Here is a 15,211-nt window from a genome sequence, read left to right as displayed (position 1 = left end):
CTGGCAAGTCCCAAGGTCCCCGGTCCCCCTGGGGGACCTCGAAGGAAGCGGGGAGCGGAGCAGGCAGCTCCATGGCTCCGGAGCATCACTGTGCCACCTCCCCATCCCGCCCAAGCGGGCAGCAGCCGCTCTGAGGACACATCTGCTCGCTGGGACGTGCACGGGGCTGCCGTTGTCATTTGCCCGATGGCTGCAAGGAAGGTGACATTGAGATACAGGGAGAGGGGGAAAAAATAATTAGGCTGAGACTCCTTTGGGCAGATGAAGTACCCTGCGGATTGCCGAGCTGTGGCTGCGGCTGGCTCCGTGCGGAATTGCTGTGATTAATTGGAGGTGTTTAGCCCCAGCCGCCGAGGCTGCCGCCTTCTTCAGCTCAGAGTTTGCCGGGGAGCAAATCTCTCCAGCGCAAAACATGGGCTTTGCTGGGCTGTCCTGCTTCTTTATCCCCTGGACACGAGGCAGGCTTTGGAAGTGGCACAGGACCCATTGCAGGCATATCAGAGAGGGAAAAAACCATACAGGAAGGTGGACTACAATAGAAGGGTTGTCTGATAGGAAACCCCAGACAAATAAATGCATTTTTTTCCCCAGGAAACCCAAACCAGGACCGTAAACCTCTGAAAGATGTGAGGTCACGTTTTTCCAAGGGAAACAGCTGCCTGAAGAAGCTGATAGCTGGGAGTGGGATTTTTCCCCCCCCCCTCTTTGTGTTTGGAGAGGCTGCTGGAGGAGTAGCAGGATATCTGATGGGCAGAGGGACAGGTCACAGTTCTCCAGGGAAAGAGAGGGAAGTCCCAAGCCAGTGGCTCAGAGTGAGGGAAGGGAATTTTTAAATCATTTGTGTAGGGGGAGAAGGGGGAATCCCAGACCACTGGTGAATAAAAAAAAAGAAAAAAAGATGTGTAGGAGAGAGTCCTGCCTGCTTGGGACATCAGCACTATAATCTCTGCTGTGGGAAGGGGGTTTTAACCCTGGAAACCCCCTTTGCTTTCTAGTACATGGCTGTGCTGCAGGCTCACACCTCACTGTGGTTTTGGGGCGGGTGTTGCAGCGCTCTCAGAAGCTGAGGGAGCTGCTTCCTCCCCTTCGGGTTTAGGTCTGTATTGATTTGTTTGTATTTGTTTCGCTTGTGTTTGGCTTTCATTCATCAGCGATTAGTGTTCAGCTCTCTTGGCTGTGTTTTGGGATGTTTCCCAGCTCTTCTGACCTTATCTCCATCAAGGATAAACCGGAGCAGTTGGGAACCCTGGGGGATTAGTTACCAATATCCGATTGTGGCAGGTCCAGACTGCGTCCATGTGAATAGTTGATTTTTCTGGGAAAAAAAACCCAACCACAGACAACCTCCCTCCTCTTCCTCCTGAGCTCTGCCTGGGTGCCTCACAATTTAGATGTTTATTCCCATCCAGAAATGAACTCAAGCTGTGGACAGATTCCCATTTGGAAGTGTTCCTCCCTGTCCTGTTTCGTTTGCGTCAGCAATCACTGGGGACGCGCCTGAATCTCCCTGGGGCTTTGGCTGTCCTGAAGCTCTGTTTTTGCTCCAGGCAGCTGTTGGTGCGAAGGCTTTTGCCTCAGCACCGCTGGTGATGAGGGACTTTGGATTGATTTGTTCCCATCCTCCTCCGAGGAAGGGTCTAACCCATGGGTCCTGGTCCGAACTGAAGAGCGAGGAGTCCGTGCGCTGCAGTGGCACTAGGACAGCCAGCATGTGCTTTGAGGAGACCCTAATTTCACCGTCCATCCTAGCCGGAGGGTTTTCCACTCCTCACTGCATCTGGCTTCCTTCTCCCTGGGGCCTGGGCCGCACATTTGGTGACAGCGAGGGGCTGGCGGGTGGCTGGGGAGGGGGACAGGCGCCGCTGTCGGAACAGGATCTCGCTAACCACATCCTCATCCCGCGGCCGCAGGTCGGGGTGGCCGTGCTGGGCGCCAGATGGCCGTGCCGGGACGGGGCGCAGCCGGGCCCGGGGGCTGCAGGCAGCCGGCGCACAGCCCCAGCATCCCCCGGCCAAGATGCAACCGCACGAATCCCCAGCGAGCTTCCCGGCGCCGACCTCCTCTGCTCGGCGGCGAGGGTGAATTTAAACGCCTCCAAAAAAGCCGGTGGTGTGCGCAGCCCTCTCCAATTATTAGTTTGTACCACAAGCTGCTTCCTCCCTCGAGCTGCTTTCATGTCGCATTGTTTTCCCTTCCAGGTGGGGCCGTGGGCTCCCCGCTGCCCAGCCCCGGGGCTGCCTCCTCGCCGCCGTGCCGGCCGCGCCGCCGGCTGCAGCTCTGCTGGCGGAGAGGCCACCTTTGTCTGCCTGCCAGCCTGCCAGCCCGGCCGCCCTCCTCCTCCTCCTCCTGCCGGAGCTATTTCGGGAAACGGCAGCTGAGCCGGAGGATTGTTAATTGTTCGTCAAACCCCTTCCAACCCGGCTGGATCACATGAGGAGATTAGAGCGCCCGGTCACACCCTTTCCCTCCGCCTCCTTCTCCCGTATCCCCCGCTGACCCGCAGGGGTGCGGGGCAGTGTCCACGCCGCGGGCAGATGGAAGGACGGGGGGTGCGTCCGCCTCTCCGGGATGCAGCTCCCAGCGAGGCTCCCACGCAGCGCCCGGCTGTGGGAAGCACGGGGATGCCGAGCCGCGGAGGTCGGGAGATGGCCCCGCTCCGAGGGCGGCCCCAGCGGGGTCACCGCCAGCGGGGCCGCTCCGGGGCAGGCAGGAGGAGCCCGGGGCAGGCACAAGGCAGGCAGACAAAGCCACCCCAGGCGCTGACCTCAGAAGCTGCCATGTGACTCGGCCTCAAAGTTACTAAAGCATGACATCAGCCTGGGAGGGAACGGCGGGGCTGCCACCAAAATACTGCCTGGCTTCAACCGGCTGCTGCCTCCGCCTGCGCTGCTGCCTCTGCCTGCGCTGCTGCCCGTCCTCTCCGGCCGGCCTCTTCCGTGGGTCCCTCCGAGGGAAAGCGAACCAGCACCCCATCTCCTTGCGAAGGGCACGCGGAGCAGGCAGGGGCAGGGCAGATGTCGAGGCAGGGCTTTGGTGCCCCGGGAATGACGTGCTGATGGTTGTGCCTGACACCAGGCATGGCGTTGGTGGGCGAAACCCGCGGTACTGGGTACAAGCTCTGCTGCCTGACGTTCTGCACCTCTGCTTCTCCCTGCCGGTGCTCTGTCTGAGCACTCAGAGGGATGTGGGACCGCTCAGTACCCATCCCTGTCCTGGACAGGGCAGGGGGAGGCTGCTGGCCCACCTGTTCCTAGGCAGGGTAGCAGCCAAAACGCAGTGACTGGAGAGAAATGGTGCCTCATGCCATCAGGGTGAGGTGGTGAGCGGCAGAACAGGTCAATCCGCTCGGATCCAGGCATCTTCACCCAGCAGGGCTCCCACGCCGTGCCTCCTCCACCTGCGCTGGGCTTTTTCCAGCCGGTCTGATGACTTTGCACTGCTGCTTTTCATCCCTGAGCTGGGATATGCCCAGCTGAGATGTATTCAATCTTTCTGTCCCAGGTTACTTCTGCTGAAGACACAGGTGCCCAGATCCTGCAAACAGCAGTCCCGGAGCTGGTGATGCATTTCCCAGGGGCACGGCCGACGCTGTGCCACCGAGGGGACACTGGTGGTGGGCAGATGTGCTGGCTGCGGGTGAGGAGCCGTGGCTGCAGTCCCAGGCACGCGAGCCCAGACCTGCCCTGGCTGGTTAGACTGACCCGAGGGCTTAGGACAGGGTGTTGCTGGCCCTCCGAGGTGTGGGGAGCAGGTTTGGCGGGTCTGGAAACCCTCGGTTCCCACCGCTGGAGCTCGCGTCCCTCCGGCCTCCCACGCCGGGTGTGGAGGGGACAGCCCCGCTCCCTGTAGCCAGGAGAGGCTCTCCCTGGTCTGGGCTAAGCTGGGCTTTTGCTTGTGGGACTCCTTGCCTGTGGGGAAAGCTGGGCCTGGCTGTTTTGGCTGGCGTTCGGGCTGTGTGGCTGAGCATGCTCCGGTCTGGTCACTTCAGATGGAGCATGGCAGGTTTGGCGAAGGACGGGTGGGCATTCTGAGATGTCAACACCCAGGCTGACATGCCATTGTGTCCAACACCCAGAGAGTGGCATTTGAGGTTTTCCACCTGTGTTTAACCAGGAGGAAAACATACGTTTGTCCTGAGTGTGGTTGGTTTTTGTTTTGTTTGTTTTTTGAAGAAGGCTCTTGCTATGTCAACTATATGTTGGTGTGGCTTCATCTTCACCTGTTTTTTGTTACCTCTGTGACCAGCCACCCCTTTGTCCTTCCAGAAAGCCAGGACGTGGTGACAGGTCCTGCCAATAAAACATCATGACAGGCTGTGGCTTTCCTTTGGGGGAGTCTGTGGATTAATCCCTTGGGAAGAAAGGGATAGAAGCGAGTTATGTGTCAGCCGGGGGTGGAAACTGATACTCTGGGGCAGCACATTGAACTTCCTTAACTTTAGGCCCTTTCACTTATTTTCTGCTTGCAGATGGTGGTTAGTCCTCAGTGGAAGGAGGAAGGATCGCACTCCAATCTCTGAAATGCCCTCCAAGCTCTCCTGGAGGCTTCCCCAGTGCCTGGAGCTGTGTCTGGGGGTAACTGCGTTGTCCCCTGTGGCCCCCAGCCACCTGACTGCTCCTGCCACCAGCCTTCACAGCTACAGCCAAGTGAGGTTTCGGTTCCCAAACAAAGTGCTCCAGTTTGCCATGGTCCCTGTCACCCTTGGAGATGCTGGTGGCCTGTCGCCCTCCCCCGCCCTCCCCTGTGGCCCTTCCCACCCCTTTTTATCCTCCCTTGTAGCCCTTCCCAACCCTGTTGTGGATTTTCCTCTCTGCCCCGGGCTTTCTGTGAGCTTCACTGCCGGACCCCTGGAGCAGAATTCCGCCTGGCAGCTGGGCAGGCATGGCTTTCTGCTCCACGTCAGGGCAGATTTTCCTTGAAAGATCAAAGGCACACTTCCCCCTCCAGCCAACACCAGCACCAGCTCCTTCTCCAGCACGATAAGACACCAGAGATGGGCTGAAACTGCGGGAAACATTCCTAGCCTGACAAAACGGGGGCTGTGCTTGGTTTGATTTGTTTCGTTCGGGGTTCCCCCCCCCACCCAGGAACGTTTCCATGGCTTTGGCCAAACCTCCCGGCGCTGTCCGCCGCTCCGCTCGGGCCCGCGGGGGGAGCAGAGAGCCGCCGCTGCGGTGGGCCCCACTCCGCGCGGCGCGCTGGCGTTGCCGCTTTAAGAGCCCTCTCCGCGGGGCGAGCTTTCGAACGCGCTGCCCTGCGCCGCCATTGGCCGGCGCGCGCGCGCGGGGGCCAGCCGGCGGTTGGAGCGGCCGGCGGCGCGCTCTGATTGGCCGAGGCGGGGGCGGTATAAAAGGCGGGCGGGCGCGTAGGCTCGCTCAGTCTGCGGCGCGAAGGGGCGGCGTGCGGAGTGGGGGTTGCCGTGCGGGTCCCCTCGGCCAGCGCGGATTTTTTTTTTTTTTTAAATTCTTTCTTTTTCCTTTCTTCCCCCCTTCGCCCACCGGTTTTCCCCATGGAGTTCAAGCTGGAAGCGCATCGCATCGTCAGCATCTCACTGGGCAAGATCTACAGCGCGCGGGGCCAGCGCGGCGGCCTGAAGCTGCACAAGAACCTCCTGGTGTCGCTGGTGCTGCGCAGCGCCCGGCAGGTCTACCTGAGCGAGCCGGGCTGCCCGCCCGAGCCGCCCCCCGCGGCCGCCGGCCACCCCGAGGAGGAGCCGCCGCCCCGCACCGCCGCCTGGGCGGCCGAGGAGCCGCCGCCGCCGCCCCCGCAGGACGAGGCGGGCACGGACTGCCAGGGCCCCCGGCCGCGGCGCTGTTGCTGCGGCGAGGAGAACCGCGGGGGCTGCGCCGGGGCCCCCCCGCCGCCGCACTGCCCCCGCAAGCGGAGCGCCGGCGAGCGCGGCCAGGCGGGCTCCCCGGTGAAGAAGCCCCGCCGCGAGGAAGAGGAGCCGCCGCCACCACCACCGCCGCCGCCGTCGCCGCCGGGCGAGCAGGAGGACATGGAGACGGGCAACGTGGCCAGCCTCATCAGCATCTTCGGCTCCAGCTTCTCGGGACTGCTCAGCAAGGAGCCCAAGAGCCGGCGGCGGCCGCCCATGGACGGCGGCGAGGCGGCGTCGGGCACAGCGCCCGCCGAGGCGGCGGCCGAGCCGGGACAGATCTGCTGCGACGAGCCGGTGCTGCGGACCCTCAACCCCTGGAGCACGGCCATCGTGGCCTTCTGATGGCCCGGCCGCAGAGACTGGCTCCCCGCCGCGGGCCGGGGGGCCCGGAGGTGACACCCGCCCCGCGCCGCGGCACGGGAGGGACCGCGGGGCAGCAGCGGCAGCACTTCCCCGTTCCGCGCCGGGTCCCGGCTGCCGGCACCCGCCCTGGGAGCGCCCCCGGCCCTGCCCTCCCGGAATTCCCCTTCCCGGCAGAGCCGCCGCCCTCCCCGGCGCCCGGGGGAGGCTCCTCGGCTGCCGCCGACCCGAGGGGCGCTCCCGGCGGGTGATATTTTAAGCTTGGAAAGTATTAAATTTATTAAATAAAGTCTCTATTTTGGAAAGGTTTAGGTCAGAACTATTACATGGTGCTTTTTAAAAGTGTTTATTGAGAGGAACGAAGTTTACAGACGCTCTGACGGAAAGTCCTTGAGCCTGTTTGTTAGGCTTGGTAACTCCCGGTCTTTGTTGTATAAAGGCTTGGGGCTCCCGTAGGGAATTTTGTACAGTGTTCTCCTTCAGTGATGTATCATGTTTTGTATAAAATGTAATTCTACGTGTACAACACGTATTAAATATTTTCAACTGTATGAGCCTAGTTCCTGTTTGTGCCCCGCTGGCTCGAGGGGGAGGAGGGCAGGCAGCAGCCGGGGTGTGGTTCTGCATGTCTGTGGCTGGATCCACCCAGCCTCGCCAGAGGCTTGGGGTGGGTTGGAGTCCAGCTCTTCTGGGAGCTGGGGAAGAAAGGGAACTTATGTCAGGATGCCTGGAGTCCTTCCCAGGATCTTCCAGGTGCTCCCACTGCTCTTCTGGCTACAGCCTGCCTCTTCCCGGGGCTGGAGCTGCCGTGGCGTTTGAGGTCTTGCTCTGAAAGTACCTAATGTGCAAAGTCACTGTCTGTGGGTGGAAAGCGGTTGCTAAATCCCCGAGGAGCAGCTGGGTGCAGTTTGACCGGGCCTGTGGCACAGCCGGCCCGAGCACTGGCCTCCAGCGTTGCCTGCTTGGAGCTGCGGGCTGGGGCTGTGTGAGCGGATTCTACCCAGTAGAACACAGCTACTGCTCTGCAAGAAGTGCTTTTCAGTGCCTGCTCTTTGCTGTTACTTGCAGAATAGTTCAAATGATAAATATCAGGAGGGTTTTTTTTTTTTTTCTCTTCCATTATCAGTAAAACTATAACTGGGTTAAAGTTCCTCCTCTTAGGGGTGGGGAGGAAAGTTTGGCCTCGGCTTCACAGTGACTGGAGCGCCCCAAGGCGTTGTAATTAGACTGAATTGTGGGGGAATTTTTTTTTTTCCCTTGCTTCTTGCTAGAAGATTCACTAGAGGCTTCTTTGCTCCTAATTAATGAACTTTTCAACTGAGAATTGCGTCTCTGGCAAGTCGAAGGTGTTTGTGTGCTGTGAAATGCAGCCTGGAATATCTGGCTGAACCTTGGGAGCCTGTTTAGGGTGGGAGATGAGAAGTGACCAGGACGAGGGTCTCTGCTCCCTGCTTTCTCTGTGCTGGAATAGGTGTGTGGGGAGTGGTGCTGCCCCAAACAGAGGGCAGAATGGGGTTTTTACACCTTGTTTCTGTGAGAACTGGAGGTGTTGGGCTGGGTCATCCCAAAGGGATGGGGGGAAGGGGAGAGATTAGGAGAAGCTGCCTGGCCTGGGGTGGCTGTGAGGCAGCTCTACTACTTTGTGTACAATTTAACAGCTCCCTATGCTTAGGTAAAAGCAAAAGTCCTACCTTAGTTTTCTAGGTAATTGCACCTAATGGTGACACACAATTTCAGTCTGGTAGATGACACAAGGAAAAGGGGTGTGATGAGATGTTTCTTTTCACTTGCTGTCCTTTGGGAGGTGATGGGAAGGCACTGTCCCTGCTTCACTTGTACAGGTGCTCTCCAGGAGAAGCCCCCCACTCTCACTCCCCTCACAAGGGAGCCAAGGTCACCTCAGGATCTCTCCAGTAAGAGGAGAACAGGAGAAGGAGGATGGCTACGGAGGACTATGCCCCAGCTCTCCTGCTCCCTCAGGAAGCACTTTGCTCTGAGGGTCAGAAGCCAGGATGGAAACAGCCTCCTGCTCTTGCACCAGCACAGCTTCCCTCCCAGGGCCGTGGGGGAGCAAGTTTGTCCTTCTGCTTGTCCACCAACAGTCTCCGTGGCAGTGGATGGTTTTGCCCAGCTTCCAAGTCCTGAAATGGGACGGGGGCACTCCTGATCTTGGCATTTCCAAAGGTTTTCTGGGCATCCAACCCCTGGAAGATCACCTGGTCTTACTGGTTCGTGTGGCCCTGGTGTCCCTACGCAGACAAGACCCAACCTCCCTCTGGCACAGAACACCCAGGAGCGCTCGTATCTTCTGTCTTCCAGAGTTGTGCAACAGCTTAATTGCTGCTGGCCTCTGCAAACAGGGCAGAGGCTGCCCACAGATGCCCACGCAGCTCCCTCGGGCTCGTGTGACCTCCCGTGGAGCTACCTGAGGTGAGCCAGTTCTCCCTTCCCGGCTCACGGCCACGGAGCCGTGTCCCCGAAAGACCCGGCCCAGCTTCATCTGCTGCTCCGACGCACACCTCGCCTGCTCCCGTGGCTGTGTTTTCGTGACGTGTGGGGTTTGCTCCCTGGGACGTGCGTGTTCCCAGGGAGCCTCTGGCTGCTGTGGCTGAGGGGGACGGAAAAAAATGACGGAGATGGGATAGCTGCTGGTGAGCTCTGGTTAAAGTTTCCTGCTCTGGTGAGGGGTCTGGATCAGACCAGCCTCAAATCTAAAAAGATCCTTAATAATGACACTGTGTTACTTTTGGAACCAATTTTTTGGCTCTGATTTAATTTTTACTCACCCAGTACCTTTTTTTTCCTCCAATTCCTGTAATCAATTTTACCTGAGCTGGGTCTGTTTTCCTTAACTCATCTGTTCTGTTGTGTTGCTTCAACCCCTGGACTTTTTCTTCTACTCGCAGTGCTACAGAGATGAGGGTGAGAGATGGGACAGCTGAGCAAGGACAGGGAATGAGCTCGAGCTGAGGCTAATGACCCAAACTCACCGCCCAGGCAAACGCCGAAGGAGGGAAGAGAAGTGCATAAATAAGCCAGATAAAAATAAAAACTTCCATCACTTGGGAGAGAGGGTGACTCCTATGGAAACTGCCTCACCGGGTCGAGGAGGATATGACTTAATGGGAAGATGGCAGGATCCTACCCTTCCTAGAATAGTAACGAGCTGCTGGAAGCACTGTCCTCGGCTGCTGCCCTTCCCCCAGTTAGGGTCAGGTCCCATGGGAAAGGAGAAGTGCTGGGAAAATCCTTTAGCGCAGCCGGAGGGTGGGATAGATGCTGGCAGAGGGAGCGTGGCAGCTGGGCTGCCAGGATGATGCTTGGGAAGGAGGGCAGGCAGCAGGCTTTCACTTTTCTCCTGCTGTAATCATCCAGGAGCAATCCCTGGTTGCAGCTCCGGGCGGGTGAGCTGCGGCTCTCCTCAGGGACACCTTCTGGGGAGAGGAAATGGCTTTAAACCGGCTCTCGCCAATAAGGGAGTGTCAGCAGTGTGAATCGTCCCGGCCTTCAAAGGTGTCTGGCCCGGGCCAGGTGCCAGCAGGGGCTGGGGGAAGCCCTCGGGGCTGGGAGCCGACGGGCAGCCAGGGATTCGCAGGAGGCTCCGCGTTTCACTCCGGCCGCTCTCGCTCCCTCCTGGCCTGATGCAACCCGGCATCACCCGCCCATCCCTCCTCTCCTGGGGCAGGGGAAGGGGAGGAAGGTTCTGCACACTCACTGCGGCAGCATCCTGTGTCAGCGCTCAGGAATCCGGCAAGCTGCTGGGAGGAAGGCGGGAGGCAGGCCAGCAGCGGGGCTGTGCCTGCCGGGGCCTCTCCCTGCCTGGGGAGCCGGGGCGTACGGGAGCATCCCTGGGGGCTGCTCCTCCTGGGGCCTCTCTCTGCCCAGGGAGCTCGGGGGCACCAGAGCAGCCCTGGCGGGAAGCTTCGCCAAAGGCTGAACCCCAGGACCCCCTTTTTGGGGAAGGAGGGATGCGGGGGTACTTTGGCACAGCACTGCGTGCTTAAATGACAATTCCAAAGGCTGACGAGAGGCACGCCTGGATCCCCCGTGCCGCTGCGGGGCTTGCATCTGTCTCCAATGTACTGTGCTTGCCGGCGATGCTCTGCCAATATATATTTAGGGTGGGCGTGGGGACCCCCCCTCCCCGATTCCCGGCGGGCTGGGGGGTTATGGCAGGGGAGCAGGGAGAGGCTCCGTGTTTTCCTGGGCAGGGTGGTCCAGCCCAGGGGGAGGGGGAAGATGGTGGAGCTTGCTGGCAGGGCTAAGGCTCATGGAAAACTCCTATTCCAAGGAGGATCCTTTGAGAGGTTGGAGTGGGGCAGAGAGAGGAGTTGGCACCGCACGGGGATGGCTGGAGTGGAGAGAAGCTGGCTGGAAGGTGCCCAGAGCTGCCTTGGCAAGGAGGGATCCCAATGGAAGGGAGCTATTCCAGGCCAGCGCGGTTCCCGGAGGCAGGGTCAGGGCCAGGCAAACACCGGGATGAGCGACAAACACAAACAACTCCCTTCTCCCGGTCTTCTGGTTGTGATTTCTGCTCCTGACATGCAAACCCTGAGGGGCCCCCCTCCCCTCCCTCCTTCTCCCCAGCTGGGCGAGGGCTGGCCTGGCCGCCTAATGAAATGCAGAGCTGCTTGGGAGAGCAGGGGGGGGAAAAAGGCTCTGTTTGAGGTTTTGTGCCTCTGGTTTCCTCTGGCCCTCTCTCCCAGCGGGGTGATTTATTGGTGATGGAGCCTGGGGAGAGGGGGAGGGAAGGGCTTAGAGCTGCAGGCAAATAGTCATCGTTTATTTCCCAAGCACTCACGCGAGGCAAAGGGGGAAAGGGGGGGAGAGGGAGGTGAACTGCCTGGGAAGGGGCTGAGGAGCATCATTTACTGGAGCTGAGCTCTCCCGACTTTCTCCCAGTTGCTCTGAGGTGGTGCTTGAGCGCTTTGCACACCGAAGGACTGGCTTTGAGGTGGATGCCCGCTCCCTCTATCCTAATTTTCCCACTTTCCTTTCCTCCTGGCTTCTGTGCCGGGCGGGCAGTGGGGTGCTGAGAGCTGCCTGTGGGCATCTGGGCTGGCTCTTGTGGCCCAGCGCTCGCTCCTCCGGTGCAGCCGAGGGGGACAGCTCATCCTTTTTCCCTTTGCTGCAGCCGCAGCCAAGGAGGCCAGCCAGACCTTTCTCCACCAGCAGAGGTACTGGCTGTCACTGACCTGGTTTTGGGCACCTGTGTGCCCACAAAAGCACTGACGTGCTGTGACCTGCCTGGCTGCTGATGGATTTGCTGCCTGCAGCTACCCCGGCTCAGACCAGCCTTACTCTTAAGCCAGACTTTAGGCTCTGCCGCGTTGCTGCAGCAGCGGGTGTCCCTGTGCTGCGGGATGCTCCGGTGTGCTGCTGTGCTGCAGGGTGATCTCCTGCTCGGGAGAAGCAGCCAGGGCTGTCTGTTTTCATGCTCGCTGCTCTGGTTGGGAACGAATGTGGTTTCCTAGGGGGAAGGTTTCCTCCTCCTCCTCCTCCTCCTTCTCCTTCTCCTCTTCGCCTCTGCTGACAGCGTCTGACCTCAGCTGTCGTCCCTGGTGGTGCAGGGGATTAATCTGAGCCTCGGGACAGGTTGAGGCATGTCCAAGGCGGAGGAGAGCTTCATGCGTACAGACACAGAGGAAGGAACAAAAACAATTCCCAGGGAAATATTTTCCTGCTGCTTTTCCTGGCAGTGAGCAGAGCGGGAGGAAAAGACCTTGCTTTAAATTGCTTGCAGGAGAACTCCAGCCCGGGATCCGCTTTCCCTTGGCCTCCTGCACCCCGTGAAGCTCTGCCCCCACCCCAGACACGCAGGAGGGATGGCACAAGGGGTGCTCAGCCCCCCGAGGAGCCGCTCAGCATCCCGGGCTCTGCTCAGACAAGGATTCCCCCGATTCCCGCTGCCTGCCAAGCTCAGGCTGCACGGAGCCAACCCGGAGCATTTGGAAAGCGAGGGGAAGGAACCTCCCCACCCCGGAGCTGCGGCAGGGTCCGCTGGTGGACTCTGCCCTTTGCCTGCTCCGGTCTCGGCCGCCCTCCTCCTCCTCCTCCTCCTGGTGTGCTGTTTGCTTTGGCAAGCCCCGGCCTCCACCCTGCCAGCGGAGCCCTGCGGTCCCGGCTCAGGCGGAGCGGGGGAAGCCAGAGGCGCGAGGTCTGGAGAACGGGGAGGGAAATGGAGAAGCAGACGGCTGGCTGGGCGGATGGGACATGCCGGCCCTGCTGGGAAGGGCAGGAAGGACACGGCTCGCTCGGAAATCTGGAGGGTGGGCTGGGAGAGGCAGGAAAGGGGAGAGAGAGCAGGAAGCAGGGAGCATGGCCAGAGCGGGATGCAGAGGTGGGAGCCCCAGTGCTGCCCCAAGCTCGGTCTGTGGGAGTCCTGTGGGTGTCTGCTCCCCTCAGCCCCGGGCTGGGGGATCTGGCGGACGTGGTGCCCTGCTCCCTTCCTGGAGTAAGCAGGGGATGCTGGCAGTGTGGCACAGCAGCAGCCGATCCCCCCAGACGCTGTCCCAAGTGGAGCCGGGGTCCCAGCTAGAGCGTGGCTGGAGCACCTCTAGGAAAAATAGAGAGGAAGTGGCTGTTGCAGCCGTGTCCCCCTCAGTTCCTCGGATTTCTTCCCGCTGACCTGGGCATCGAGCAGTGCAGGCAGGTGGGCTTTGCCAGCACACAGGGCCCTCCATCCCCACTGCTGCCATCCACCACGGGTGGTGGCAGGGTGTGCTGGTGGAAGTGCCAAGCTGGGAGCCAGGGCAGGATGCGGGTTTGCCCCAAGGCACAGTGCTGAGGGTGCCGAATATCCCTGCCTTGCCTCGACTGGGTGAAAGGAGGCTGTGGGAGCAGTGCAGTGCTCCATCTCCATGGCAAACAAATCAGGCAGGAGAAACTGATGTGATTTTTTGCCCAGAACTGGGCCAGGGCAGCGTTTTACAGGAGTCAGAGTGCAACAGTGACAAGCATCTACAGTCCTGTGGGAATGGGCACCTTGTGAGGGGCAGTGGGATACCCTCACCTCTCTGGGGTGAGAGAGGAACCCCTGCAGCCTAAACTTGCCCCCAACCCACGGCTGAGTGGATGGAAAGCCCCCAGGGCAGGGGTGTGGGGAGAGCAGAGCTGGCCACTGCCCGTTTGCAGCCCTGTGTGCTCTGGTGGGAATATTTGACCCCATGAGCCCTTGACACGGCGGGGAGGCTGGGAGGAGTCGCGTCCGGAGGAAGGCACAGCTCCCATGGGAAGGCAGGAGGGACAGAAGGACAGACAGGGGACGGAACCGGGACTTTTCTTTCTGTTCTTTGGAACAGGTTGCCCAGAGAAGCTGTGGCTGCCCCATCCCTGGAAGTGTCCAAGGCCAGGTTGGATGGGGCTTGGAGCAACCTGAGGTAGAGGAGGGTGTCCCTGCCCACGGCAGGAGGATTGGATCTTTTAAGGTCTCTTCCAGCCCAGACCATTCTATGATTCCCTCCTCTGTGATGCGGCATGGCTGGCCAGGGAGAGTTGCAAAACCCCCTCTGGTGTTTTCCAGCAGGGATTTACCCTGTGCCATGCTTGCCTTCCCAGCTCTGGCACCCGGCAAGGGCCGTGGCAGCACCCATCACCCCTCAGCCTGTGCCACTTCCTTCATTGCTGTGTCTCTGCCCTGTGGCCTTGCTGTTAATGGAAAGCAAATGTCAGCAGGGTGTAAACGCTGGATGGAGGGAGCTGGGTAAAAACCCCACCGGATATTCATGACATTGTTCTCCCATTCCTCCTCGGAGCGTGGCTCTGTCCTTAGAGGATAGCACTGGTGTGACCATTGCAGTTTGTGTTTCTCCCAGCCTTGTCCTTGTTGTGCTTTTCCAGGGCGAATCGGTGCATTTTGTGATAAAGGGCCAATTTGCAGGGAGGTGGCTGGGGTGACACATGCCTCCCACATGACCTTGTCTCCCTTTGGCCCTGGCAGTGCTCCCTGCGCTGGGCTCACTGAAATTCCCTTCCTGGAAACAGCAAAGGAGCAAGCGTTTGCCTTCAGCTCAGGAGAGTGTGACGTGATGTCCCTGGTCAGTGGCCAGGTGGGGAGGGACCAGCCACGCTGGGCTCTGAGCAGTGCCACAGGGCTGGCTGTTGCTGGGAGAGCACCAGGAGACACTTCCCGGGGTGGGTCATATCCAGGCAGGAGGGAGGGCTGTTAAAAATAAACCGGCTGACAAGTGGCAGGAGGAAGAAGCCACCTCTCGTGTCCCCACAGGCCCCCCTGGGGAAGGGAGAGTGGCTGTAGGGCAGCGTGTGCTGCGCGGTGAGCCGAGCACGGGGCCGGGCTCTGAGCCCAACCCTGCCATGCTGGCAAGGTCAGTCCCCTCCCAGGCCACCCCGGCGCCTCGCTGCCCGGCCACAGCGTGCTCCTTCCCTCTCGGCTCTCAGCGGAAGCCCGGCAATCCCGGTTTTGTGCCCGTGGCAGTCTCTGGAGCCGCAGAGCTCCCGGGGCAGAGCTGGCAGAGTCTCCGGGTGCGGAGAAGCTCCGGAGCGCCGGGGGCAGTGGGGGCTCGGCCGAGTGCTCAGCCGTGGCTCGCTCCGGCGCTCTTTGCCGAGCACATCCCGGAGGGAAGCAGCCGCTTGGCAGAAGCAACCGGCGCATCCCCCCGCGGCTCCTGCCCGCCCGGCCACGCGTCACTTCGCGTTAGATCAGCAGTGGAGGGGGCTGGAGTGACCTTGAGAGATGCCGTGTGGCTCCGGCCCTCCGGCCAGCCTGCAGATCGCCTGGCAAGGGATGAGCCAGGCTTCGCCCTCACGGAACTCCACCGCCATGAGATTAAGTGGCTGCCCTGCCCTAGACCTCACTGTTTCGGGTATTCGTTTGAGGTTCAGGTGTCTGGGAGCTCTTCATCCGAGGCAGCGCTGCCCAAACCCAGCTGCATGTGTTCGGATGAGGGGTTGGTGTCTGTAAGGACACGTTCAGGGCTGGCCGGGCCAGGTGCAACGTGCCGCTGTCATTTC

General features: G+C 60.4%; 1 protein-coding gene and 1 long non-coding RNA gene across 2 annotated transcripts; both read left to right on the top strand.

Moving 5' to 3' along the window:
- The first annotated feature begins 328 nt into the window (after window positions 1-328).
- On the top strand, window positions 329-4,975 carry LOC138113938 (uncharacterized). Its single transcript, XR_011152395.1, has 3 exons — window positions 329-2,549; window positions 3,502-3,662; window positions 4,469-4,975. It is a non-coding gene; the product is annotated as an uncharacterized lncRNA (long non-coding RNA).
- A 416-nt stretch (window positions 4,976-5,391) lies between these two features.
- On the top strand, window positions 5,392-6,792 carry IER5 (immediate early response 5). The gene has a single exon (XM_069023230.1). It carries the CDS (start codon window positions 5,510-5,512, stop codon window positions 6,221-6,223), a length of 714 nt encoding a protein of 237 aa, XP_068879331.1. The 5' UTR covers window positions 5,392-5,509; the 3' UTR covers window positions 6,224-6,792.
- The last annotated feature ends 8,419 nt before the right edge of the window (window positions 6,793-15,211 follow it).

This window comes from Aphelocoma coerulescens, chromosome 8 (assembly GCF_041296385.1).
Source record: "Aphelocoma coerulescens isolate FSJ_1873_10779 chromosome 8, UR_Acoe_1.0, whole genome shotgun sequence".
NCBI classification, from domain to species: domain Eukaryota; kingdom Metazoa; phylum Chordata; class Aves; order Passeriformes; family Corvidae; genus Aphelocoma; species Aphelocoma coerulescens.
Note: the sequence above shows the minus strand (reverse complement) of the source record. Positions and strands in the feature narration are given on the sequence as shown.

Bases quoted from the DNA above. Each gene is read 5' to 3' on its own strand.
- IER5 (XM_069023230.1), top strand. From the start codon at position 5,510: ATGGAGTTCAAGCTGGAAGCGCATCGCATCGTCAGCATCTCACTGGGC.